The sequence below is a fragment of the Amia ocellicauda genome, chromosome 7, assembly GCF_036373705.1.
Source record: "Amia ocellicauda isolate fAmiCal2 chromosome 7, fAmiCal2.hap1, whole genome shotgun sequence".
NCBI classification, from domain to species: Eukaryota; Metazoa; Chordata; class Actinopteri; order Amiiformes; family Amiidae; genus Amia; species Amia ocellicauda.
This window is the reverse complement of record NC_089856.1, coordinates 38,647,428-38,674,468: the sequence shown is the minus strand read 5'-3', so window position 1 is coordinate 38,674,468 and position 27,041 is coordinate 38,647,428. Positions and strand designations below refer to the sequence as shown.

Genomic DNA, 27,041 nt, shown 5'->3' with positions numbered 1-27,041 from the left:
TTATTTAAGCGACTTTGAAGGCATTTTACCAATCACATGTTTTTTTGTATTCTTCTCAGGTTTCCATAAGATAATGTAACATTTTGGGGTAAAAATAAAGAAAAGCAACCCAAAACTTGAAGCCAAGATGGCAAATATCTCCACAGCTACAGTGAACTTCCCAGGAGAGCTGATATAAGCTGGGATAAAAGTGATCCAGACTGCACAGAATATGAGCATGCTGAATGTGATGAATTTGGCTTCATTGAAGTTATCAGGCAGATTACGAGCCAGAAAAGCCAACACAAAGCACATGGCAGAGAGGAATCCAATATACCCTAACACAGCATAAAACCCCACTGCTGATCCTACATCACACTCTAGAATGATTTTTTCTCTGTAATATTGTGTGTTTTTATGCGGAAAGGGGGGTGAAATTGTCAACCAAAGGACACAAATCAGGAACTGTATGAGTGTGAAAGCAAGAACATTTAACCTCTGCTGTGTGGGCCCAAACCATTTCATAATATTATTGCCTGGCAGTGTAGCCCTGAAGGCCATTAACACCACTATTGTTTTCCCCAGAACACAAGAGATGCACAGGACAAATGTGATGCCAAATGCTGTGTGGCGCAACATACAGGACCACTCAGAGGGCTGGCCAATGAAAGTAAGTGAGCAAAGGAAACACAGAGTTAATGAGAAGAGCAGGAGGAAACTGAGCTCAGAGTTATTGGCTCTGACTATTGGGGTGTCTCTGTATTTATAGAATATTAATGCTGTAATTATTGATAGGCAGGCTCCAGTCAAGGAGAATATAACTAACAATGTCCCCATGATTTCCCCAAATGAGAGAAATTCTACTTTCTTTAAGATGCATTGATTTCTTTGTTGGTTGGAACTGAACTCTACAGGGCACTTTGAACAATCACTGGAATCTTAAAAGAAAAAAAAAAGTAGATTAGTTAAATAAATATTATATTGTATTCAACTGCAGACTGTGTGAAACATGGTCTGGTTATTAATTGCAACACTTGATACATTGTGAACATGTCTGTAAGGTCTAAGTGTAAAATAGTTGCGTTGATTACCTACACATTTATTGTTTTACATTTTATAAATAAGTGAAACATTAAGTGTCAAACTGATTTGCGTTTAGGTAGATTAAAATAAGACTTTGATCCATATACTCACCTGTTGTATTACTGACTTCTCCCTCAGCACATGGAATGCAGTCAAAGCAGCAGATTGGCTTTCCTTTCACAATTGCCTTACGAGTCCCTGGAAGGCAGCTCTCACTGCAGACTGACTTTGGCACCTAGATGTTAATTATATAATTTAAAATCTATAATATATAAGGATAACAATTAGTAAAGTATGCTGTTTTGTTAGTTTAATGCAATTTAGAAATTAAATATGTTTTTTTATATTTTAAGGCATTTGAGAATATATTTCCACTGGTTCATCTGTGCACTATAAGATGTAATCATACCAAGACATGACATTTTAATGTCAGTTGTTCTGAGAAATAGATGATAAATTCAAATTCATAAGAGGTTGTGCTGTCTATTTAAGAATAGTATCAAGTTGTCTAGTATGTATACATGTTCGAAGACCTTACCTTATGTTGATTATTTGACCACACTATGCTCACATTATTCATTACAATCTGCTGTCCTTCTGGTAAAGAGGCATCATACAGACCAATCATTTCAAATGTGGTGATTCCTTCCTTGTTTAGCTGCCAGTTCACTAATGCATATCGTGCTGCTGGGTCCCCATTTTCATCAAAATACACCCTTTCTCCATTCCTCGTTGTAAAATTTACTATTGTCATGTATTGTAGTACCTGAATGAAACAGGTTACAAAATTAATGATATGTCTATCATTACTCTCAATAACATAAATGATCAGGTTCTATCTTACCTGGAAAGGTTCTATCTTTTTCTTTTTACACTTTTTGTCATGCAATGTTTCTTGACCATCTATGCATTTAATCAGAGCATGCAATGAATGTGCAACAGCATACACTGCTTTGTATGCATTAATTGCTATGGAGAGATCCGTTATTTCATTGGTCTCAATATTTAGTACTTTCTCCTTCCCTGTACATATCCTATTAATAGTATAATTCTCTTGAGCAGTCAAAGTGCAATTGAAAACACTTTCCCAAAGGCTGTTAAACCCAACTTCTCCAGGGGTATTAGATGGATGGACACTCAGTAGAAATTCTTTCAGTCCTGGTATTTCTGCATTCTTAACAGCAAAGCCAATTGCTCCACCTAATATTTTATAACCTTCTATTGAGCGAAGATACCTGTCTGAAATCCAAGATTCACTGCCCACCCACTGGAAGCCAGTGACATTTTGAATGAGCATTTCCGTCACCAAATATGCCATATCTATACGAGATGCAAAGGCAACAATAACTTTAGAGGATGATTTTTTTATAATGTTCACAATTTCAACAAATTTCTTATGTGAATAAGTTCTATAAATGGCTTCTGAATATTCAATGCAAATCCCCTCCTGCTGGGCAGATTTTACAAAATTTTCCATCCCATTGTTGCCATAATCATTGTCACTCCTGATTGCCCCAACCCAGGTCCATCCAAAGTGCTTCACGAGCTGAGCCAGGGCTCTGCTTTGATGGTAGTCACTAGGGATGGTTCTGAAAAAGGTGGGGAACTTGTTTCTGTCACTGAGGCATGAACACGTTGCAAAATGACTCACCTACATGAAGTAGAAACAATAGATTTAAAAAAAAAAACTTTACTGGCTTTCATGTGTCTATGGATGTACTTAATTTATATGTGTAACTTTGGAAGTATGTATATACTGTAGTACTGTAGTAACACATGTTAACACATGAAACCATTTTTTGGTTAAAAATATAATTTTATTATTAGTACTAGAAGTAGTATTACATGAATGATGAGCTATAATGATTATTATTGTATAGAAATGTATTAAAATATGAGTTACATATTTCTACTTTATATTTCTTATTACTGAAATATGTGCATTTCATTATTTTGTCTTTTGTTTCAGTTAATCATTTTTGTCTGTATTATTGTATCTATTTTATAAAAATAATGAATGAACCTATTACTCACCACTGGTAAATGAAATGGTCCTACAGTTGTTGTAATTCCAATTGATGGTGAGGAACCAGTCTGTCCTATTATTGCAGGAACTGTAGCCGATTTGTTGCAGCACTGGTCTGATTCCATTGCCTCTTGCCCATTAATTACTGCCATTGCTGCCTTTATCCCCAAAGTTATGGAACCACATGCATCATATATCTTAAATCCCAGAGACACATCAGGAAGAATCTCTGTACTGTTGTTTATTTCTTCAATGGCAAATATCATAGTCAGGGCTACATGATATTCATTAATGTATGGACTATTAGAAAAAAAAGTAATCATAATAATCCATACACTTTAGTTTATTAATCCAAAAAAAAAAACATTTTATACTTACTCTTTGCATTGTATTTCTCCTGGGATGGTGTTAAATGTTGGTTTATTAGATATATGATTGTTATGGAATGAAAATATTCCTCCTATTATAATATCTCCATCCTGTGCAATGAGAGGGGACTCTATTGTTCCTTGTGGTCGGCAGACAGGCTTCTCCGCTCTGATGAAGAGAGCAATGAATACTATCTCTGCCAAGAATAGCATTTCAAAGTGCTATGTCTGTTTAGAGTCAAAATACAGACAATTGCTGTGTTTATATACTGCACTGCAAGTCGCAGGTGCTTTGGAATAAATTGAAGGAAACCACTTAGTCTCACTAAAGCATTAATTCTCAGAGGTAAATCCAATGTTTTAATCTGTCTTGGGAGAAGTCGAAAATAAGCTAAGCCAAGTGCAATGATGAACTTTTTTAAATTGAAAATGACAGTGATGATTAAATAAAAACAGTATATTCTAATTAATTTAAATCTTGATGATTTATTATTTGTTGTGATAAGTACAATTTACCATTACAAATAAATCAATGTTAAATGGAAGAGTAGCTATGTTGTAGTCTATAATGCATTTTACAGTGCTTATAAGAAGTATTCACCCTTTTGGACTTTTTCACATTTTATTGTTTTTGACCCTTAAATGTTTAGGCATTTAAGTTTTTTTTTTCTCTCTGATTTACACAACCTAGGCAAGAGAATAGTTCTTGTGAAACAACAGTTTATAAGTTTATCCCAGCAGTGCTGTTGTACCCTTGAGCAAGGTACTTCACTTAGATTGCTCCAATAAAATACCCAGCTGTATAAATGGGTATAAATGTAAGTCCCCCTGGATAAGGGCATCTGCTAAGTGACGATTAATGTAATGTAATATAATATTGAAATACAATGTTTGGTTAGATAAGTATTCACCCCCCTGAGTCAATACTTGGTGGACCACCTTTGGCAACAATTTCAGCTGTGAGTCTCTTGGGGTAAGTCTCTACCAGAATATTGCACATCTGGATTGTACAATATTCACTCATTCCTTTTGTCAAAATTGTTCAAGCTCACATTGGATGGGCATTGTTAGTGGACAGTAATCTTTCCAAAGATTCTCTATCGGATTCAAGTCCAGGCTTTGACTGGGTCACTCTAGGACATTAACTTATTTGTTTTTAAGCCACTCCAGTCTTCTGGGCTGTAAGCTTGGGGTCATTATACTTTGAGCCCTGCAGAGGGACTGGGATCCAGAGGGATAATAGTGGGCGGGAGCAGGACAAAATTTGCTTTGCTCCGGGCGGGATTGGGTGGGCAAAAAATCAATAACAAAACATACTGCGGTAAATTGCAGGATATCTCTTCCAACATTTTACCAAATGTTACCTATTTGAGAAATTGCACTTTATTTTGCTTTTGGTTTTTTATATATCATTTTGTTTTATTTATGTTTTATTTACCTACGGTGGCCCTTGGGGGCACAACACAACAACATTAGCGAAGCAAACAAAAGCTGACAACACATTAACATTAAAGAAATGAAACATTTCTGAAAACGCTGCAACACAACAGCATTATCTCCCAACATAACAGAATTAGTAAATATGAAACATTTGCTAAAATGCTACATTTCAAATAAATCACAGTACTTTGGACCACTAGGGGCAGTGCTAATTGGAATTGACAATCTTGTCTCACTGACTCTCAAGTGTAGATCAGGCATCCTAAATGATCATCGGCACTATTGATCTCCATTCTCAGCAAACATGGCTGATGATTTGGTAGCAGAAATACAGTCTAAATTGCTTAATGTGGCTCAATGTGCTTTAAACATAACCATTACTTTTCAAAGTTTGAAAAGCTCTGCCATATTAGCTACAAAGTTGTTGGATCATAAGCGGGTGGAGGTGCCATTCCAAAAATGGGGGGCCCGAGAGAGGAGGTCCACTGCTGTGTTGTATGGGCTTGGGAGGTGAACTGCTCTGATGGAACAGAGCCGGGGTTGTGTCCACAAAAGCAAATGGAGCGCTAGACGATACAGTCTGTGCGACCGGAGACCTCCTTGCCTGTTGAGAAGAGCCATTTTATTGTTTTATTGTTTTATATAAACTGTGTTATGTTTTATATTAATAATAATATGCAGACCAAGCAATGTAAATGTATTATGCTAGCAACAACCACTTTGCAAGTTGTTCAGGGCATACCCTCTAGACATTCCTGTCAATAATTAAAGGATCAAACTGCAGAGAGAGAGAGGGCCCACAGCTGTTTGTTAGAAGTCTGTTTGTGGACTTCTCCAGATAGGCAGGAACTGTTTTTTTTAATGAGCGATTGACAGTTGTTAAAATAACATCTGTGGGATAGGACCTTTCTCAGTATATCAAAGGAAGACTTCTGTGAACAATCTGTTCTGACCTCAAGATAACACTCTGGAAAACCAGTGATTGACCCAACCCACAGACCCACATGTCTTGCAATGTATAAAATGCTGTATACTTTTGATATTCAGTGAGAGTCCCTACTGAGGTGGGAAGCTTCCATGTCGGGCCCCTTTCTAGGCCTGGCATGTAAAATAAATCCATGTTTTTCATTTGTGCATCAGACTGGGTTCTTCACTTGGCATCACGAATGAGGATCTGAACTTGCCTCCACTCCCGGGACCAAAATGGGTGAGTATTTTTATTCTACCGCCCTGTATATTTAGATTTGGTCTTGGGATTTTTCTAGGCTCTCAGAGTATAATTTAAAATTGAACCTATGAAAGAGATGCACAAATGATAAATGGTAAATGTGTGACTGTACAGTTTGTTTGTTATGTATGTTTTGTGTTATTGACTGTGCAGCGGAGATCCTCAGTAAGGAGAATTCCAGGTTAGACAGATCTGCAGGGAGAGATGCCAAGGGAACTGAGCGGCATTGCAACACCTACTAAGCCCTATGTTATGCAAGGAAATCCTTGTACGCTAAGGCAGTTAGTGGTAGTCAAAGCCAGACGGAACCTGAGGTACAATAAAGTCCAACAATATAGCCCCATCGTTGGCAAAGATAGGATTGGCATAATGGCATTACAATACGTGTCTGTATGTGAATTCCTACAAGAGAAGTTTAAAAATGTTAAACTTAAAATGGTAAAGACAGAGTGGGATCCTGACTGGACCCCGAGGTAAAAATAAGATAAAAACCGACAGTTTCTATATGATGAAGATATTAATACATAGATAACCAGGTACTCCAGGAAATGAAAAATGTGGTCATTTGGTAGCTATGAGATTTTGAAATCCCTAGAAATAGATCTCTAAATACAATGTGTAGGTAAGAAATTAACTATTGATCAGTTCAATCTGGCTTTGGGAACAGTTCTTCTGTCATGGTTCCCTAGCACTCCCCTCTCTATCCCCACTAGGGGCTGCCAATTCCCTGCCATTCACAGTCACTTCTCCCAGACGTTGACGAGGGGTTTAAGAGTTAATAAGGCTTGGGAAGCTGGAAAAAGGGAGTTTTATATGTGTGAAAGAAATGTGCTGCCAATTTCAGCACAAGAGTTTTGATGGTGATTGAATGGAATATGAGGGAAAATAAGGAAGTTACTGAAGGTATAACTTAATGTAAAATAAATAAATAATTGAATGAGATATAGTTTAAAGCCTAAAGTCATGAAATTGTATGGAAATAGTCCATTCACAAACAGAAATACCCTATCAATCAGGAAGGGATTCACCCCCCAGGAAGGAAGGGGGGGGGGGGGCGGTGAAAGTGTCTGTGAGCTCAGCTCTCCCACTGAGAGAGAGGGAGAAGAGAGTTGCCTTGTAACTAAATACAAGTGTACTACTACAAACCAAGCAACATTGTCAACAAACAGTAATGTCCTGGGAAATCGAGAATAGTTATATTACTAATGCTAATAATATTGATGTTGATACAGATGAATAGGAAACTAACTACTATTATCTGTCTTCACAGGAACCAGCAACAATTAATTTCCCTCACATTTAGTCCACAGGTTCTCTACCCACATGCCATGGCACATCAGTGCATATTCTCTCCTCTCATTATGGCCTCCTCTCTTAGTGGAGCGGCCCATAATGCGTCCTCATGGCTACTGATGCCAGTGTGTGTGGACGGACAGGAGGGAGGGGGATGGTGGAAGCATACTGTGCTTACCATATTATTGTAAAAGTAATAAACTAACTAACTTACAACAGGAGGGTGGCGATGTCCAGGAATAGACGGACAGAGCATTAACAATTAACTTCTCCAGGTGCTGAAAATTTTATCTTTCAGGAAAAATTGGAGAAAGGCCTGAAAAAACAATATGGAAATAGATTGAAAAGAAACATGAATAGTCATACAACTCCAACCGCTTTTAAATGTTTAAATATTTTAAATCTAAGCACAATTGAAGGATACAGAGTCTGGTGGGACTATGGGCATTGCATTAACTATCCTTTCCATAGTTTAATTTTAGTTTTAGGCTGTATGACTGAAATGTGGAATGATATGTGATGTTTCAATGTGATGTAAGTGGATACACACTGAATAATGCTACTATGGTATATTGTATTATTGTATATGGGAATTAAGTAAAAAAAAAAAAACTAGTTCTAAAATTGTATGTGATAACAAAGCCAATGCTTTGTAATGAACTAATACTACATATTTGCTGTAGTTAACGTTAGAAGCACCGACATTTCGAACTGCCTTCAAGCGCCATAGCCGGTCATTATAACCGATAGCTCTTTAACAGCTGTGATATGACAATCAAAGGCAAACCATCCTATAAAACTCATAAGTTTTATTCATGAACTTCAAATCCAACATTTACATAGCACAAATGTAGTATTTAAAATGAAATAAAACATAAAACATTAATATTATTGCTATAAATAACAACGCACTTTTTTCTAAACGCACATACTGCAGTCAAAACATGAACTATATAGCCTACAATAAGCAAAAAGCTCAAAAACGGCATACAATAAGAGAATGAAACAAGTGTAAACGTAAATATTGGAATAATGCTCAAAAGCAATATCTAGTTCAAAAATAACTATTGCATTTATCAAAACATAATTGTACACTAAAGTAAACATTTTCAACACCGTGTAAACTTTGTTTTCAACATATGGTGCTTGTATTCACTGTAGCTTTGTATTTCAAGAAGCAATTTACTATATATAGCCTGTATACCGGACAGCTCGTACAGTCCACACAGGACACGTTTCTGCACTTTCCCTGCATGAGCTCGTACCCCATACTGCATTGTGACAACCTCTCCAGGTAACACTTTTACTCCACGAATATATAGCATCGCAATAAATGCTCCTCCACCGATAATGTTCATGAATCATTATTTTGGTGGATGTGCTGCGCTATTGCACTCTGTACTGAAGTAGCGATTGTGTATTGATCAGTATAGTAAAAGCACTCTGTGCCATTTGGACCTGGCGTTTCACTCGCAGTGTTTTCACAGCACTGGCACAAACCCACGAATGATCTGTCATTCCCAGTATCACTGATGCCCCTGAATCAGTCATGTTCATATACACGGCATGTCCAAAATGAGCTCTCTTCACTCTCCATTTCCAATCCATGTTTATTTGCGGGTCACTGTATCCACTCAATCTGACTACAGCTGTAAGAAAACACCTGAAATGCTGTACAATGCGTGTGTTTTTCAAGCACAAGAAAGACTGTAGACAGGTAGAGATCGCCACTGGAGCGCCAGACTGGCTCTATTGTAAAGGAAATGCAGGATTATGCGTTATATTTGAGTTATTATGTATTTAAATAACCGGTCAAAATAACCAGATTTTGGCTATTCTAGGTAAATGTGTTTATAACTTATTTATTTTCGCGTTTATTCAACTAAAATGCTGTAGGCATGTTTAATACATATAGTTAGCAAAAGTCACGGATGGGTATGCACAGTGTATTTAGGAACACCAAGTAATTCAAATTTGAATAACCAAATCGGTCAAATTGACCGGCTTGGCGCTTCTAGTGTTAAAAAGGTTTTATAGCATAATAAGTCTATTGGGGGCGATTGGCTTTAGAGCAGCGCCAATTTGGTTCTAACTTTTGGGAAATTATAATATGATAATTGCAGGAACCAAATTAACCATTTACCTTGTTTTTATTGTTTGTGTGTGTGTGTATTAATTATTTTGTGAATTTGCACCCTCTAGAGGCCAGATAATACACTTAAGCCAAGTGAAGTGCTGGGGGAGGGGTGGCTGACAATGGTGGCAGACAGTCTTTTGACCGCACGTTTCCCTGAAGAAGCCAGACATGTTGCCACAATCTTTTGTATATCTTTGTAATCCTCATTTTATATATTTTTAACCTTCCATGTATTTTATTTTGTATTTGTTTTGTAAATAAATCTTGGATCATTTTTTCACTATCAAATCAAATTCTGGACATTACTTTTGTACCTTTTTTTTGAGGATTCGGAGTGTGTTAAAAACTGTTGACATTCTTGGTCACCGCAGTGGTTTATATTGGAAATAGGAAAACAGAAGAAGGAAAAACAGGAAATAACCACTACAATAAGTCAAAAGACTTGCCTTGGAATATTAGATTGTTTGCAAAGCACATGGACTGACTGTTTGGAGAGCAGCACGTTTACCCAGTGGAACAAAGGACTTGGAAAAAGAGTATGAAGTGAAAAGTGAATGGTATGTACTGCCTTACTGCTCTAAACAGTGAAAAACAAAGTTTATTCAGTTATTCAGGATTATTGGAATCAATTAATTATTTTAAGACTGCTTTGAATGGATTTTCTGCTAATTAATGAAAGAGTGGAGTGTGACGTTGAGTACTTATTAAGTCCTTGTGTGTGAAGCTTTATGTACACATTCTGATTCAGTACATCTAAAGACTGAGAAACTATGGAGGATACAGATAAAGGTACCATTGAGCCTGCTAGAGAAGAGGTTCAACCCAAACTCTCAATTATGGATAATCCAGATAATCTGTCCAAATTGAGAAATGCCTGAAAACGTAAGCTTGCACAACTGACAAGGAGGAGGAATATTGTGCTTAAGCTTATGGCTGATGTTTCATGTGTGGGAGAAGTAAAAGAGAACATGTCTAAATATGGGGAACTATTGAAGGATTTCAAACACTTGCACTTAGCCTATCAAGAATCATGATCTAAAAATGCTGCTGAACAAGATGAAACAGAATGGTTTGAACCCAAAATGTCAAACATTAATTCCTTTGTTCTCTCTGTTTCTCATTGGCTGTCTGGAGTACCTCAGCCTGCTGACTCTACAGGAAATTATGTTTCCCCTCATGACAGTGTGTCCCAAACCTTGAGTCAGAAGTCAAGAAGCAGCTCACGTTCAAGAACATCCTCTACAGCATCTGCACGAATACAAGCAGAGGCTGAAAGAGCAGCCATCATGACCAAAGTTGCTGCACTAAAAAGAAACTAGAGGAAAAAGAGGAGGAATTAAATAAGCAAATGCAAGAGCTAAAGAAAAAATGGGAAGCATTGGATTTGCAGACTGAACTAGCAGCGTCAACAGCCAAACTTGCAGTTTTAAAATCAGCTGAGGAGCAATCAAAGGAAGCCACAGATGCCATGAATGTCTACTTTGGAGAAAGGGCGATGTCAATGAAAAGTGAAGATTCAGACTCTGAGTTCCTCTAAAAAGAAAAAGCTTCAAAAGCCCTGTCTAACATACAGATTCCAAGTGTGCGCCCAAAGGATGGAGTCCAGTTCAAACCTCTTATCCCACAGTCAAAAATTCAAAATCTGTCTGCCAAGCAAACGTGCTCTGTTCAAACCCCAAGTTATGATGTCAGTAAAGCCCAACCCCCTGCAGGAGGTTCTATTCTAGTTAAGCAGCAACAACTTTCTGCTCTTCCCCCAAGAGAGATCCCCATATTTGATGGTAACATATTAATGTACAGACCGTTTATCAGAGCCTTTGAACATGGTGTGGAGTTCAAAACTGACAGCAACACTGACAGGTTGTACTGCCTAGACCAGTGCACAAGAAGCCAGGCCAGAGACCTGGTCAGAAGCTGTCTACATATGGCTCCAGACAAGGGCTACCAAACGGCAAAGACTTTGTTATTGGAACACTTTGGCAATGAGTTTAAGTTGTGCTCTGCCTACATGGAAAAACCATTGACCTGGCCTGTCATTAACTCTGAAGACTCAAAAGCATTGCAAGCATATGCATTATTCCTAAGAAGCTGTTGCAACGCAATGGAGGATATGAGGTACTCAAATGAAATGGACTTGGCCTCTAACATGAAAAGTCTCACCATGAAACTCCCTTACAAACTGAAAGAGAGGTGGAGATCTGTTGTTTGTGACTTTCAATAACAGCACAACAGCAGGCCTAGATTTACTGATCTCATCCAGTTCATTGAAAGGCAGGCGAGAATAGCCTCCGACCCAGTGTTTGGGGACATACAAGATCAATCTACTATCAGAGCTAAAGCGAAGTTGCCTGCAAAATCACCTAAGCCCAAATCCAGTGGAAGTAGCTTTGCTACAAGTGTCCTGACTGTGGCCTCAGGGCACACACAGCAGATCCCAAAAAGTGCCAACTCTCAAATCTCATGTCTGCTTTGTAGTAATGGCCACACGTTGGAGTTCTGTAAACAATTCAGAGAAAAGACACATATGGAGAAGATTAATTTATTGAAGGAAAAAGGTGTCTGCTTTGGTTGTCTCATTAAAGGTCACATAAGCAAAACTTGTAGACAACGGATTACCTGTACCGTGTGCAACCAAAAGCACCCCAGTGTCCTCCACATTGGAAAAAAGGAAAAGGAACAAAAGAAGCAAAAAAGAGCACTGCATTAGAAGTAGTAGGAAGTGCACTGGTTTCTCCTAAAGCTTGTGGACATATCGGGGCCGGTAATCAAGAATGTGTCCTCTCTATCATTCCAATTAAAGTCAAAGCAAAGCAAAGTCATTCAGACATATGCCTTCATCGATCCTGGAAGCTCTGCTACATTTTGCACAGAAAATTTGATCTCTCAACTGAACCCTAAAGGCAAAAAAACGAACATCTTGCTACGCACAATAAGGCAGGAGAAATCTGTGCCCACTCAAGTAATCTCAGGTCTGGAAGTCTCTGGAATGGATGGAGATAACTTCATACAGTTACCTGATGTTTTCACTCAAAAAGAGATGCCAATTACCACTGATAATATTCCCAAAAGGAGGATCTGGTAAGATGGTTATATCTGAGTGTGGTTCACATCCCTGTAATCACTGCCAAAGTTGAAATCCTAATAGGAACAAATGCCCCAAAACTTATGGAGCCCTGGGAGGTCATAAACAGCCGTGGAGATGGCACATATGCAGTTAAAACCCTATTGGGATGGGTAATCAATGGGCCCCTTAGAGGTGGTGACAACTGTACCAGGAATGTCAGCTACTGCTACTGTAAATCGAATCTCCATTGCAAACCTGGAAAAGTTATTGATTAACCAATATAATCATGACTTCAATGAAAAGGCATCAGAGGAAAAACCTGAAATGTCACTAGAGGACAGAAAATGTCAGTGAGTCAATCTCATTGCAGGATGGGCATTATAGTCTAAACCTACCTTTCAAAAAGGATGATATACAAATGCCTAACATCCACCAGGTTGCTGTGCAATGCCTTCTTAGCCTGAAAAGAAAATTCAAGAAAGATGAGCATTTTCATAAAGAGTATGCAGACTTCCTCTGTGATGTCATTGAAAAAGGATATGCTGAAGTAGTTCCACAGCAAGAACTGGAACAGTCACAGGGGAGAACTTGGTATGTTCCCCATCATGGAGTGTACCACCCTAAGAAGAAGACATTCAGGGTGGTATTTGACTGTGGTGCAGCATATCAAGGCACATCACTTAACTCTGAGCTTTTGCAGGGCCCTGACCTCACCAACTCACTCATTGGGGTCCTGTCAAGGTTTCGCCAAGAGCCCATTGCCATGATGGCGGATATAAAGTCAATGTTTCACCAAGTAAGAGTGTCAAAGGCTGATGTAAACTTCTTGCGCTTCTTATGGTGGCCAAAAGGAAACATTGAGCAAAGTCCTGTAGAGCACCGTATGTTAGTGTACTTGTTTGGAGCTGTATCATCCCAAGGAGAACTGCTGATGACAACACCAGCTGTTTCAGACCACAAGTAACTGCAACCGTAAAAAATTACTTTTACGTGGATGATTGCCTAAAGTCGTTGTCCACAGAACATGAAGCAGTGCAGCTAATAAAAGACCTTAAAGCTTTATGTAGCAAAGGAGGATTCGAGCTCACTAAGTGGATAAGTAACAGCCGAGCTGTGTTATCTTCCATTCAGGAGGAGGAGAAGGCTATGAATGTCAGATCATTGGATTTGGCCAGTCTTCCCACTGACCGAGCACTTGGTCTGCAGTGGTGTGTTGAAGATGACACCTTTCAATTCAGCATCACAGTCCATGAGAAACCACACACCTGCGGCATACTCTCTATGGTAAGCTCTGTATTTGATCCTCTTGGCATTCTTGCTCCCTTAACTCTTCCAGCTAAACAACTGCTCCAAGAGCTCTGCAGGAAGGGCTATGGATGGGATGAGCAGTTACCTCAAACCTACTCTGAACAGTGGGTTAAATGGATGAAAGGCCTCGAAAAGTTGATCAGCTTCTGTGTACCACGTTGCATAAAGCCCAAAAACTTTGGGCAGCCAGAGATTTTTCAGCTACACCATTTTGCTGATGCAAGTGAGCTTGGCTATGGGACAGTAAGTTATTTGAGGTTGACTAATGACCGAGGTGAAACACATCTCTCTTTCATGATGGGAAAAGCCAGAGTCACTCCATTAAAGCAAATGACTATCCCACGACTTGAACTTGCTGCTGCAGTGTTGTCTGTGAAAGTAGATAAGATGCTTAGAACAGAGTTACAGCTTCCGCTGAACACCTCAAAATTCTGGACTGATAGTCAGGCAGTGTTAAACACACAAGATTCAATACCTATGTGGCAAACAGAGTCTCTGTGATAAGAGAGAACACAGATGTATAACAATGGAGGTAGGTGGATAGTATACAGAATTCCGCAGATGATGCCTCAAGAGGGTTGAGTGCTGCAAAGTTCTTAGAGAATAAAATATGGACCCAAGGCCCAGACTTTCTTTGGAGGGCAGAGTATAATTGGCCAAGAAAAACCATGTATTCAAAATCTGTATTGTCTGATGACCCAGAGGTCAATAAGAACAGCGCTGTGTGCAGTGCCATTGTTCAGAATATAGGGAGCCCAAGTCACCAGCTTATCTCTTACTTCTCAAGCTGGATGAAGCTACTGAAAGCTGTTACATGGTATCTGAAACTGAAAGATGTCTTATTATCCCTTGCCATGAAAACAAAAGAACTGACTCGTCAACACTCGCTCTCACAGGCAGAGACTGACCACTCAACTTCAAGCATTCAAAAACACACTAGGTGGACAGTTCTTATCTGTGGAAGATATTCAGAGAGCAGAAAAAGCCATTATCTCCTTTACTCAAAACCAAGCATTCCCAGATGAAATGGCTAAGCTGGAAACCGCACCATCAAGTGTACACAAGAGAAGCACAATTTACAGATTGGATCCAGTCTTAGAAGATGGAGTCATGAGAGTAGGAGGATGGCTGACTAGGTCAGCAATGCCTGAAGATACGAAACACCCCATCATTCTGCCTAAAGAGTCTCCTATCTCAAATCTCATCTTGCGTCACATACATGAGAAGAGCGGACATAGTGGGAGAAATTACATCCTCTCACAGCTATGCAAAAAGTTCTGGATCATCAATGACAATACAGCAGCTAGAAGAATCATTTCTAAGTGTGTGGTTTGCCGACGTGTGAAAGGACGAACAGGGGAACAAAAGATGGCTGATTTGCCATTAGAAAGAATACAGCCAGATCACCCACCCTTCACAAATGTCGGGGTGGACTATTTTGGTCCAGTTGAAGTGAAACGAGGAAGAAGTCTTGTAAAAAGGTATGGTGTACTTTTTACATGCATGTCCAGTAGAGCTGTGCATCTGGAGATGGCCTATTCATTGGACACAGATTCCTGCATCCATGCTTTGAGGAGGCTTATATGTAGAAGGGGTCAAGTTAAACACATCAGATCTGACAATGGAACCAATTTTGTTGGTGCAGAGAAAGAACTAAAGAAAGCATTCTCTGATCTGAGGGAAAGTAAAATCCAAAGTGCCATGCTCCAAGAAGGGGTCCAATGGAGTTTCAACCCACCAACAGCCTCTCACCATGATGGAGTATGGGAGAGACTGATCAGGTCAGTGAGACAGGTTCTCAACTCCGTTCTTCACCAACAAACCCTGGATGATGAGAATCTTCAGACTGTTTTTTGTGAAACAGAAGCGATATTGAACAACCGCCCAATCACCACTGTATCATCTGATCCACATGACCTAGAGGCTCTTACTCCAAACCACATTCTCCTATTAAAACTCCTATTCTCCCTCCTGGTGTATTTCTCAAATTACATCCCTATGCCAGGCGCCGTTGGAAACAAGTCCAATATATGGCCGATTTGTTTTGGAGGAGATGGACACAGGAATACCTCACTGTTCTGCAAGAGCGGCAGAAGTGGTCAGTGGTCGATGCTACAGCCCCCCGTTCTTCATGGCCTCTGGGAAGAGTGCTGGAGACTAAAACTGATTCAAAGGGACTGGTCCGGTCAGTTAAACTCCAGACCAAGACCAGCATCATTGAGAAGCCCATAACGAATTTATGTCTTCTGCTATAATAATGGGCCCATGATCCAATGAGGATGGATCCCCTGTCAGCACGTAATGTATACATGCATATACAGCATTGTGACAGCCCACTGTCTGTCACGGCACAGCTGCTGCTGACGTCCGCTGATGAGGTGCTCATGTGCCGCAGCTGTGTTGTCCTCTCCCTCGCTAACGGGCTGCGGACTCATGGCTGCGGGCAATGAGCACCGAGGCGATTGTGACGGCAGCGGCAGCTGTGCCTTCCCTATTTAATCCCTCTCCTTCCCCGACGGGTAGCTAACCGCCAAGATGGAGGGTTGACACTCCAAACCCTGACTGCCCAGAGCCCCCTGTTTTGCAAGGACATTTTGTTTTGTTTTGGTTGTTTTACCCCATTGTGTGTTCTCCCTGTTTTTCCCCTGCACTATAATAAAGCCCAGACACCACTGGAACCCGAGACTCACTTCCTCCTTGTGTCCGGCTTTTACAAGCATATTTAGGCTCCTTTATGAAATGTTATTTAAGTAATTGTTTTCTGTTATGCTTCAAACAATTAGGGGACGGATTTGTAGGAGACAAATTAACCATTTACCTTGTTTTTATTGCTTGTGTGTGTGTGTATTAATTATTTTGTGAATTTGCATCCTCTAGTGGCCAGAGAATACACTTAAGCCAGGTGAAGTGCCAGGGGAGGGGTGGCTGACAATGGTGGCAGACAGTCTTTTGACCGCATGTTTCCCTGAAGAAGGCAGACATGTTGCCACAATCTTTTGTATATCTTTGTAATCCTCAGTTTATATATTTTGAACCTTCCATGTATTTTATTTTTTATTTGTTTTGTAAATAAATCTTGGATAATTTTTTCCACTATCAAATCAAATTCTGGACATTTTTTTGAGGATTCGGAGTGTGTTAAAAACTATTCCCATTCTTGTTCACCACAGTGGTTTATATTGGAAATAGGAAAACAGAAGAAGGAAAAACAGGAAATAACCACTACATATACAATACTATACAAAGATTTGTACAGCAGTCATCACAAGTTTTAGTTGTGTAGAATAAGGATGGAATTATATAATCTATTATTAAAGATGAAGGTTTGGAAGGATGGAAGGAAATATTAGAGAAATAAATAATAATGAAAATAGGAATAATAGGAGTTGTTCCTAATGAAACTATGGAAATAATTTCAAATGATGGTTCATTTGTAAAGAATGAACTGGGAAAAATATTAATAACTGCCATCATTTACCTAACAACTATTAACTATGTTGTTGAAAGAGCTGCTGTAATAATTCTTAAAATAGTCTCAGATATTTAAGTTAGATAAAAAGGAAAGAGATAAGCACATTGTTTTGAAAGTTTGACAGCTCCACACAAAAGAGTATTTACACTAGGAAGTAAAGTTGATTCAGTAACACATGAGATATGATGCTGCTGACGACAGCTGAGTGCTGTACTGAAATAATCTGTGATAAATTGGGATCAAGATTATTATTTTGAATTGTCCCTTTACTGGAAACCTTATAGATTGTGTGAATATCAACTAATGTCCATGTGATAGAGATGCCTTTTATAAGGAGGATTTCTGATGTTGTGCGAACCACACATTGTGTCTTCAGATGACCGATTTATTCCACATGGCAGATATGCACATCATGAATCGTGTCCTGAAAGATCCAATGTTTGACCCGTAGTGGCAGAGGTGCATAAGGAGAAGACACTGGTGCTCTCGTTGAGACACAGTAGGCTGAGGGCGCAGCTTTAAAGACAGCCACACAGCATCTTGAACAGACTGATGTTGAGGTCCACAACGCTGAAGTGATGGTTGACTTAATGGAGAAATAAGTTAAAATACTGTAACCAAAGGCTTTCCAGATGATAGGAATCTACAAAACATTGTGAAACAGCTTAAATGACGTCCGCAGAAGCATATATTCTTGTATTGATAGTTTAGTTTATAATTTACTTTTGGTGATAAGTCCATTGCCCTTCTCTTGAGATTTGTAGAATGTACAATGTTTATAATTTAACAGAAATATATGTGAATAACTGAATTTGTAAAAATAACATTTTGCTGACTTTTGTATTCTCTTAGAAGCAAAGAAAATGTATGTATTATGTAACTGGCGATTGACCTTTATGACCTGGGGCAGGATTAAATATAATTTGAGATGCACTGTAAAGCTCCAGGAAATTGTAGGTGGCCACTGCAATTTCCATTAGAGAGCTCAATATTCGATAAGGTGTAGTTATGACATAATTGTTTGCCTGACCAGGCAAAGAAAAATACATTCCTATCCCCTGATTATTTGAATACCTCGCCGTACATACATACACACCTCATAGGTGGCAGACTGGGATGGATGGGAGCTGAAAACGCAGCACTATACCACCTGCCCCTGAGGAGGAAGACATTATTGTAACTGACAAACACAATTCATTCGGCTTCTTTTCGCGTCGCTCTATTGCCAATATGTGGGGCTGAAGAGCCGTTATTAATGTTTTATATAAACTGTATTATGTTTTATATTAATAATATTATGCAGACCAAGCAAAGTAAATGTATTATGCTAGAAACAACCACTTTACAAGTCTGTGATGCAGCCGCGAGGAGTCCCAGCAGCCTCTGGCAAAGGGACACCCTGACATGTGCTCTCAATCAGAAGAGGGAGAAACACATGCGTATGGAGGCAACACTTATTTATATATTTAGATTTTCAAAAAGTTTTCGATAAAGTTCCACATGAAAGACTGAAACTCAAATTGGAAGCTGTAAGTATTCTGGATAATATAAGTAGATTAATTATGAACTGGTTGATGTTTAGGAAACAGAGGGTGTCGATAAGAGGAGTTCCTTAGTGATGTTGTTAGTGGAGTTCCACATGGATCAGTATTAGGGCCTGAAGAAACCCTCTTAAAAAGACAAACAGCAGCGCAGGAGTTGTTGTGCAAATAGAAAAAAAGTCTTTACTGCAGGCCGGCCCAGAAGAGGCAGTCTCGTGTTCAAACAGCTTTCTTACAGCTCTCTTCCTGGTTTTGCATTTTATACAGTTCTAAACAAAAGATGCCTAATGTCCAATCAGCAGAGGGCAGTGTCCTGGATGTGCACATGGATTAGCTCAGCCCTAGCCTCTCTGCTCCCTCTTCCTCCTTTAGAGGGTAGGGTTACCAAGCAGCGGTGGCCACCATTTCCTCTGCTATGCATTCTTGAATGCGCAAAGGACTGTAGGGGGAGACAGTGGTTCCAGTGGGGAGAGAGATATAGAGAGAGAAAACTATACAACACAATGTTGTACATATTCCATTCAAAGAAATATATATATATAAATACTTGAAAATGTATGCAGAGCTGACATGTCTTTTATTGTATTTAAATTTCTGACAATACCTCAGGTCTTTCAGGGCCTTTGCTTTTTCTAATCTATATTAATGATCTGGACTCTGGGATAGTTAACAAACTTGTCAAATTTTCAGATGATACTAAAATAGGTGGCTCAGCAGATACAATCTCGGCAGCACAGGCTTAGAAGGGACTTAGATAATATTCAGTTTTGAGTCGACACCTGGCAGATTGCAAGGTATTACATGCAGGTAACAAAAATGTCCACTATAATTACACTATGGAAGGAATAGAACTAGATGAAGTAACGCATAAGAAAGACCTAGGAGTCTATGTGGACTCCTCACTTTCTCCATCCAAACAGTGTGGGGAAGCAATAAAAAAGGCAAACAGGATGTTAGGGTATATTGTCAAAAGTGTAGAATTTAAAACAAGGGGAGTAATGTTAAGACTGTACAATGCACTAGTTAGAGCTCATCTGGAATACTGTGTACAGTTCTGGGCTCCACACTTCAAGAAATATATCGCTGCTCTGGAGGCAGTTTAGAGGAGAGCAACCAGACTTATTCCAGGTCTGAAGGGAAAGTCCTACTCAGAGAGACTGAGTGAACTGAACATTTTCACCCTGGAACAGAAGAGACTACGTGGGGACTTGATTCAAGTCTTCAAAATCATGAATGGCAAATGGAAATTGGCCTTCAAGGCATTCAAGATGGAAAACAGGAGACACTTCTTCACACAGAAAGTTGTCACAATCTGGAACAAACTCCCCAGCAATGTGGTAGAAGCTGAAAACTTGGAAACATTTAAACATAGACTGGATAAGATCCTTGGATCTTAGTTTTTAATGGACACCAAATGTGCATAATGGGTCGAATGGCCTTATGTTCTTAAGATTCATTCCCTCCTTTTTACTTAAATGTGCTTGATTGTATATTATCATTCTAGCCAATATGTAGTCCTGTCCTCAGTGTAATTTCTAACAGTCTTTCATACTAATAGTCATAATGTACAATTAAAATAATTTCACTGAAAGGAATAAATTAAGTATCATTTATTGAAGTGACTTTCACCTATCACCTGTTTTTTTGTATTCTTCTCAGGTTTTAATATGATAATATAACATTTTGGAGTAAAAATACAGAAAAGCACCTCAAAACTTGAAGTCAAGATGACAAAATATCTCCACAGCTACAGTGAACTTCCTAGGAGAGCTGATATAAGCTGGGATAAAAGTGACCCAGACTGCACAGAATATGAGCATGCTGAATGTGATGAATTTGGCTTCATTGAAGTTATCAGGCAGTTTACGAGCCAGAAAAGCCAGCACAAAGCACATGGCTGACAGGAATCCAATATACCCTAACACAGCATAAAACCCCACTGGGGAACCTACATCACACTCTAGAATTATTTTTTCTTTGTAGTATTTTATATTTTTGTGAGGAAAAGGGGGTGATATAGTCAACCAAAGAACACAAATCAGGAACTGTATGAGTGTGAAAGCAAGAACACTTAACCTCTGCTGTGTGGGCCCAAACCATTTCATTTTATTATTGCCTGGAAGTGTAGCCCTGAAGGCCATTAACACCACTATTGTTTTCCCCAGAACACAAGAGATGCTCAGGACAAATGTGATGCCAAATGCTGTGTGGCGTAACATACAGGACCACTCAGAGGGCTGACCAATGAAAGTAAGTGAGCAAAGGAAACACAGAGTTAATGAGAAGAGCAGGAGGAAACTGAGCTCAGAGTTATTGGCTCTGACTATTGGAGTGTGTCTGTATTTATAGAATATTAATGCTGTCATTATTGATAGACAGGCTCCAGTCAAGGAGAATATAACTAACAATATCCCCATGATTTCACCAAATGAGAGAAATTCTATTATCTTTAAGATGCATTGATTTCTTTGTTGGTTTGAGCTGAACTCCACAGGGCACTTTGAACAATCACTGGAATCTGAAAAAATAAATTAAGAGCATTTCCTTAAGAAGAATTGCAAAAGAATTGCATTGATTACAAACAAATACATTATTTTACACATATTTCATTTGACACATATTTATTGTTTGGAATATATAAAAATATATGTAATTTTCATGTACTCACCAGTTGTATTACTGACTTCTCCCTCAGCACATGGAATGCAGTCAAAGCAGCAGATTGGCTTTCCTTTGACAATTGCCTTACGAGTCCCTGGAAGGCAGCTCTCACTGCAGACTGACTTTGGCACCTAGATATTAATGATATATTGTAATATATTTAGTATGGGTGGAAAATAGTTAGCATGCTGTTCTGTCACTTTAATGGAATTTGGAAATGTATTAAAAATATTTTTTTTATATTTTAAGGAATTTTAGGAGTATATTACCACTGGTTCATCTGTTTACAAGCACTATCAGATGTATGCATTCCAAGACATGACATTTAAAATCTGTGTGGTATCAAAGATTCTTAGAAATAGATGATAATTTCAAAATCATTACAGGTTGTGCACTGTATTTATGAAGAGTATCAAGTTTTCTAGCATGAATGCATGTTTGTAGATCTTACCTTATGTTGATTGTTTGACCACACTGTGCTCACATTGTTCATTACAATCTGCTGTCCTTCTGGTAAAGAGGCATCATACAGACCAATCATTTCAAATGTGGTGATTCCTTCCTTGTTTAGCTGCCAGTTCACTAATGCATATCGTGCTGCTGGATCCCCATTTTCATCAAAAAATACCGTTTCTCCATTCCTCGTTGTAAAATTGACTTTTTTCAAGTATTGTAGTACCTGGATGAACACAGGTTGTTAGCAATTTGAATTCTATATCTATTATTACTCTTAATCACACACATTATATGCATTTAGCTTACCTGCAAAAGTTCTATCTTTTTCTTTGTACACTTTTTATCATGAAATGTTTGTTGGCCATTTTTACATGTAATCAGAGATTGCAATGAATGTGCAACAGCATATACTGCTTTATATGCATTAATTGGTATGGAGAGATCTGATATTTCACTGTACTCGTTATTTAGCAAATTCTCCTTCCCTGTACATAACCTATTAGTAGCATAATTCTCTTGAACAGTTAGAGTGCAATTGAAAATACTTTCCCAAAGGCTGTTAAACCCAACATTTCCAGGGGTATCAGATGGACTGACACTCAGAAGAAAGTTTCTCAGTCCAGGTATTTCTGCATTCTTGATGGCAAACCCAATTGCCCCACCTAAGATTTTATAACCTTCTTTTGAGACAAGATTCCTGTCTGAAATCCAAGATTCACTGCCCACCCATTGAAAGCCTGTGACATTTTGAATGATCAATTCCTTTACCAAATATGACATATCTGTACGAGATGCAAAGGCAACAATGACTTTGGATGTAGATTTTTTTATAATTTCCACAGTGTTGACAAATTTCCTATTAGAATAAGTTCTATAAATGGCCTCTGAATATTCAATGCAAATCCCCTCCTCATGGGCAGTTTTCACAAAAGTTTCCATCCCATTGTTGCCATAATCATTGTCACTCCTTATTGCTCCTACCCAGGTCCATCCAAAGTGCTTCACAAGCTGAACCAGGGCTCTGCTTTGATGGTAGTCACTGGGGATGGTTCTGAAAAAGGTGGGGAACTTGTTTCTGTCACTAAGGCATGAACACGTAGCAAAGTGACTCACCTACATGAAGGGGAAACAATAGATTAATGAGCTTAATTGCCTTTCATGTCTTTTTTATTTATGTATATGTGTATGGTATGGCTTCTTTGGTTAAAAATACAAATTTATTACTTTTAGGAGTAGTAGTAGTATTACACAGATATAGTATTTTTACAGTCAATTATAGATGCTTATTGAATAGTGTTATTGTTGTGGATTTTTTTAGATGTTACATTTTATATATTTACTTTTTTTTCTTATTACTAGAATAGTTATATTTTATGTATTTGACTTGTTTAGTTTCAGTTTAAATTCATTGTGTAGTATTGCACTGATTTTGTAAAAAATTACTCACCACTGGTATATGAAATGGCCCTACAGATGTTGCAATTCCAATTGTTGCTGAGGAACCAGTCTGTCCTATTATTGCAGGAACTGTCTGTGATTTGTTGCAGGACTGGTCTGATTCGATTGTGTCCTCTTGCCCATTCATTAAATCCATCGCTGCTTTTATTCCCAAAATTGTGGAACCACATGCATCATATATCTTAAATCCCAGAGACACATCAGGAAGAATCTCTGTACTGTTGTTTATTTCTTCAATGGCAAAGATTATAGCCAGAGCTACATAATATTCATTAATGTTTGCACTTTAGATACAAGTAAAATAAAATCAAAATACTAATAATAACCTATACACGTTTATTTTATTATTGAGAGATGAAACATGGAGGCAAAAGCTGTATACTTACTCTTTGCATTGAATTGCTCCTGGAATAGTTTTAAATGTTGCCTTGTTAGATATAAGGTTGTTATTTAATGAAAATATCCCTCCTATTATAATATCTCCATCCTGTGCAAACAGAGGTGATTCCATTCTTCCTTGTGGTCGGCAGACAGGCTTCTCCGCTCTGATATGGAGAGCAATGAATACTATCTCTGCCAAGAGTAGCATTTCAAAGCGATCTTTCTGTTTATGTCAAAATGCACAGAATCACTTTTTTATATACTGCACTGTAAGTCACAGGTGCTTGGGGTAACTGATGGAAATTTCTTGGTCTCTCTAAAGCATTAATTCTCAGCCTAGGGAGAAAAGACAACCAGATCAATAATATGCCAAGCCAAGTGCAATGATGAACAATTGCTTTAATTGAAAATTATGGTGATGCTTAATTAAAATCATGTTATTCTAGTTCATAGAAGTCTTGATTATTAATTATTTCTTGTGATAATTATAACATTCCTTAAAATAGAAATCCATATTTAAAGTAAGATTAGGAATACAGTAGTCTATCAAGCGTTATATATTTTTAAAGATGTATTTCAAGCACCAATTAAATGCAAATTTGTCAAGCGTTCGACACTGCAACTTACTGCTTGGAGGGAGGCAAGCATTAGGCCTAGGCCTTTAGATGTGGACTTCAGAGATTTACTTTATCCTATCACATTTTAAGGGTTTTATCTGGAAAGAGAAAATGGCTCAAAAATACGACACACTCCTAGGTTAATAGTTTTTTTACGGGGTGTTCCTGACCTCCAAAATCCTGGGAAAGGACCACGCCCACTCCAACTTCCAAGGCGTCGGTCTGTAAAATAAAAGGGCGAGAGAAATCAGGACATTTGAATACCGGTTGTTGGCCGAGGCGGTCCTTAATAGCCTAGAAAGCCACCTGGCACTGCTCCGTCCACTGGACCATATCTGGAGCACCTTTTCGTGTCAGGTCGGTCAGGGGATAAGCCAGGGTGGCAAAGTCTGGTAAGAAAACGGCGATAATATCCGGCAAACCCCAAAAACTGCTGAACTTCCTTTTTGGGCTTAGGAGGTGGACAGGAGGCGATAGCGGTTACCTTGTCAATGTCTGGCCGTACCTGCCCCCCCTAAGAGGTACCCCAGATACTTGGTCTCCCTGCTCCCAATTGCGCACTTTCCCGGGTTTGCCGTGAGCCCCGCCTGCTGAAGGGACCAGAGTACAGCTGCTACATGGACAAGGTGGCTATTCCAGTCTTTACTGAAAATCACCACATCGTCCAAGCAAGCAGAGGCATATCATTGGTGGGGCCAGAGTACACAGTCCATCAGCCTTTGGAAAGTGGCCGGGGCTCCGTGAAGCCCAAAAGGCATAGTGAGGAACTGGTACAAACCCAGAGGAGTGAAGAAAGTGGTTTTCTCTCGGGACCCTGGACTGAGGGGGATTTGCCAGTATCCCTTGTTTAAGTCCAGTGTCGTAAAAAAGTGAGCAGTGCCCAGCCGGTCCAGCAACTCATCACACAGGGCATCGGATAGGCATCAAACATAGACACCGCGTTGAGCTCCCTATAATCAATGCAGAATCTAGTGCTGCTGTCAGGCTTTGGCACTAAGACTATAGGGCTACACCACTCCGACTAGGACTTCTCAATGACTCCCAGCTCCAACATCTTCTGCACTTCTGCATTGACAGCCTGCTTTTTATAATAGGGGGTGTGATAGGGTTTCACATGCATGCAGGTGTCCGGTGCTGTGTGAATATGGTGTTCAATGAGAGGTGTGAGCCCGGGTCGGTGAGAAAAGACATCCTGAAAGTGGTTTAATAAAGAGCAAACTAGCTGTTTCTGGGTGTTTGTTAAATTGGGGTCAATGTGAACCTCAGAAACAACGGGTTCAGACTCTTTATTTTGGGAGGAACTAGGAGTACATAATGCTTCCTCCAGTCGCCACTTCTTTAGCATGTTGATGTGGTATATCTGCTTTTCTCTCCGACGGTCCGGGCAGCACATCTCATAATTGACCTCCTCAAAGCGGCGTGTGACTACAAAGGGTCCCTGCCACTTAGCCAGCAGCTTAGATGTTGAAGTTGGGAGTAACACCAATACCTTGTGAATGATCATAACTGGGCTCCCCTGTTGTACAAACGCTGTTGTTGCTCCTGGGCCTGTAAGAGACTCGACTGTGCAATTTTCCCCATTGCCCATAATCGATCTCTCAGTTCCAGGACGAGCTGTACCATAGAGGTCCAGGAGGTGGCGGTAGCCTCCCATTCTTCCTTTATTAAATCTAGTGTAGCACCCAGGACCTCGGCGGGGCTGCTACGGGTGTGAATGAGGGGAGCGGCGTTGTGGGAGAGAGCAGCCAGACAGTCTTTCAAAATACATTGTTTATTTAAAATGTACAGGTTTTTGTAAATTAAAATCGATTAAAATACAAAGTTTAAAATGGATTAAAATACACAAAACACACAACACAACCAACCAGCGAGCAGTGCAGGTGAGAGGATCAGCAGTGGAGATTATAAAACCAAAGCTTTTCTTCCGTTGCCTCTTCCTCTGCTACGACCGTCCTCTCACCCGCACTGTCCCGGGAGTGGCCACCCCGTAAGTGGTGACAAAGGGGCTTTAAATACGCCAATCAATCAATGATTCAATTTTGTTTTTCAATTAAAACAGCGCACTGCACAGGGACTGGAGGGGGAGAACACAAATTAAATGTGCAGATGTGAAATATGTGTATTTAATTGAAATAAAGGTGCAAAATGTGTAGTGGGCTGAGACCGCTACACTAGGATTCCCCTTGGCTGCCTCCCGTATAGGAGCTTGAAGGGAGAGAAGCTGGTGGACGCCTGGGGAACCTCCTGTACAGCGAATAGCAGGGGTGGCAATAACTTATCCCAGTCCCGAGCATCTGTGCTCACAAACTTACAGATCATATTTTTAAGTGTTTCATTAAAGCGCTCCACTAGGCCGTTGGTTTGAGGATGATAAACTGAGGTCCTAATGGATTTGATCGCCAAAAGCCTACAGAGGTCTCACTTCATGCGTGACATGAAGGGAGTGCCCTGATCTGTCTGAATTTCGTTTGGGATCCCCACCCTAGTGAAGACCTTAAACAGCTCCTCGATGATCCTAGTTGCTGACAT

General features: G+C 39.4%; 1 protein-coding gene across 1 annotated transcript; it reads right to left on the bottom strand.

Annotated features, from left to right (window-relative positions):
• LOC136753921 (extracellular calcium-sensing receptor-like) lies at positions 1-27,041 on the bottom strand. The gene is made up of 3 exons (XM_066710302.1): positions 26,994-27,041; positions 1,174-1,297; positions 1-917 (listed from the first exon to the last, which is right to left on the bottom strand). The coding sequence occupies exons 1-3, from the start codon at positions 27,039-27,041 to the stop codon at positions 1-3; spliced, it is 1,089 nt and encodes a 362-aa protein (XP_066566399.1).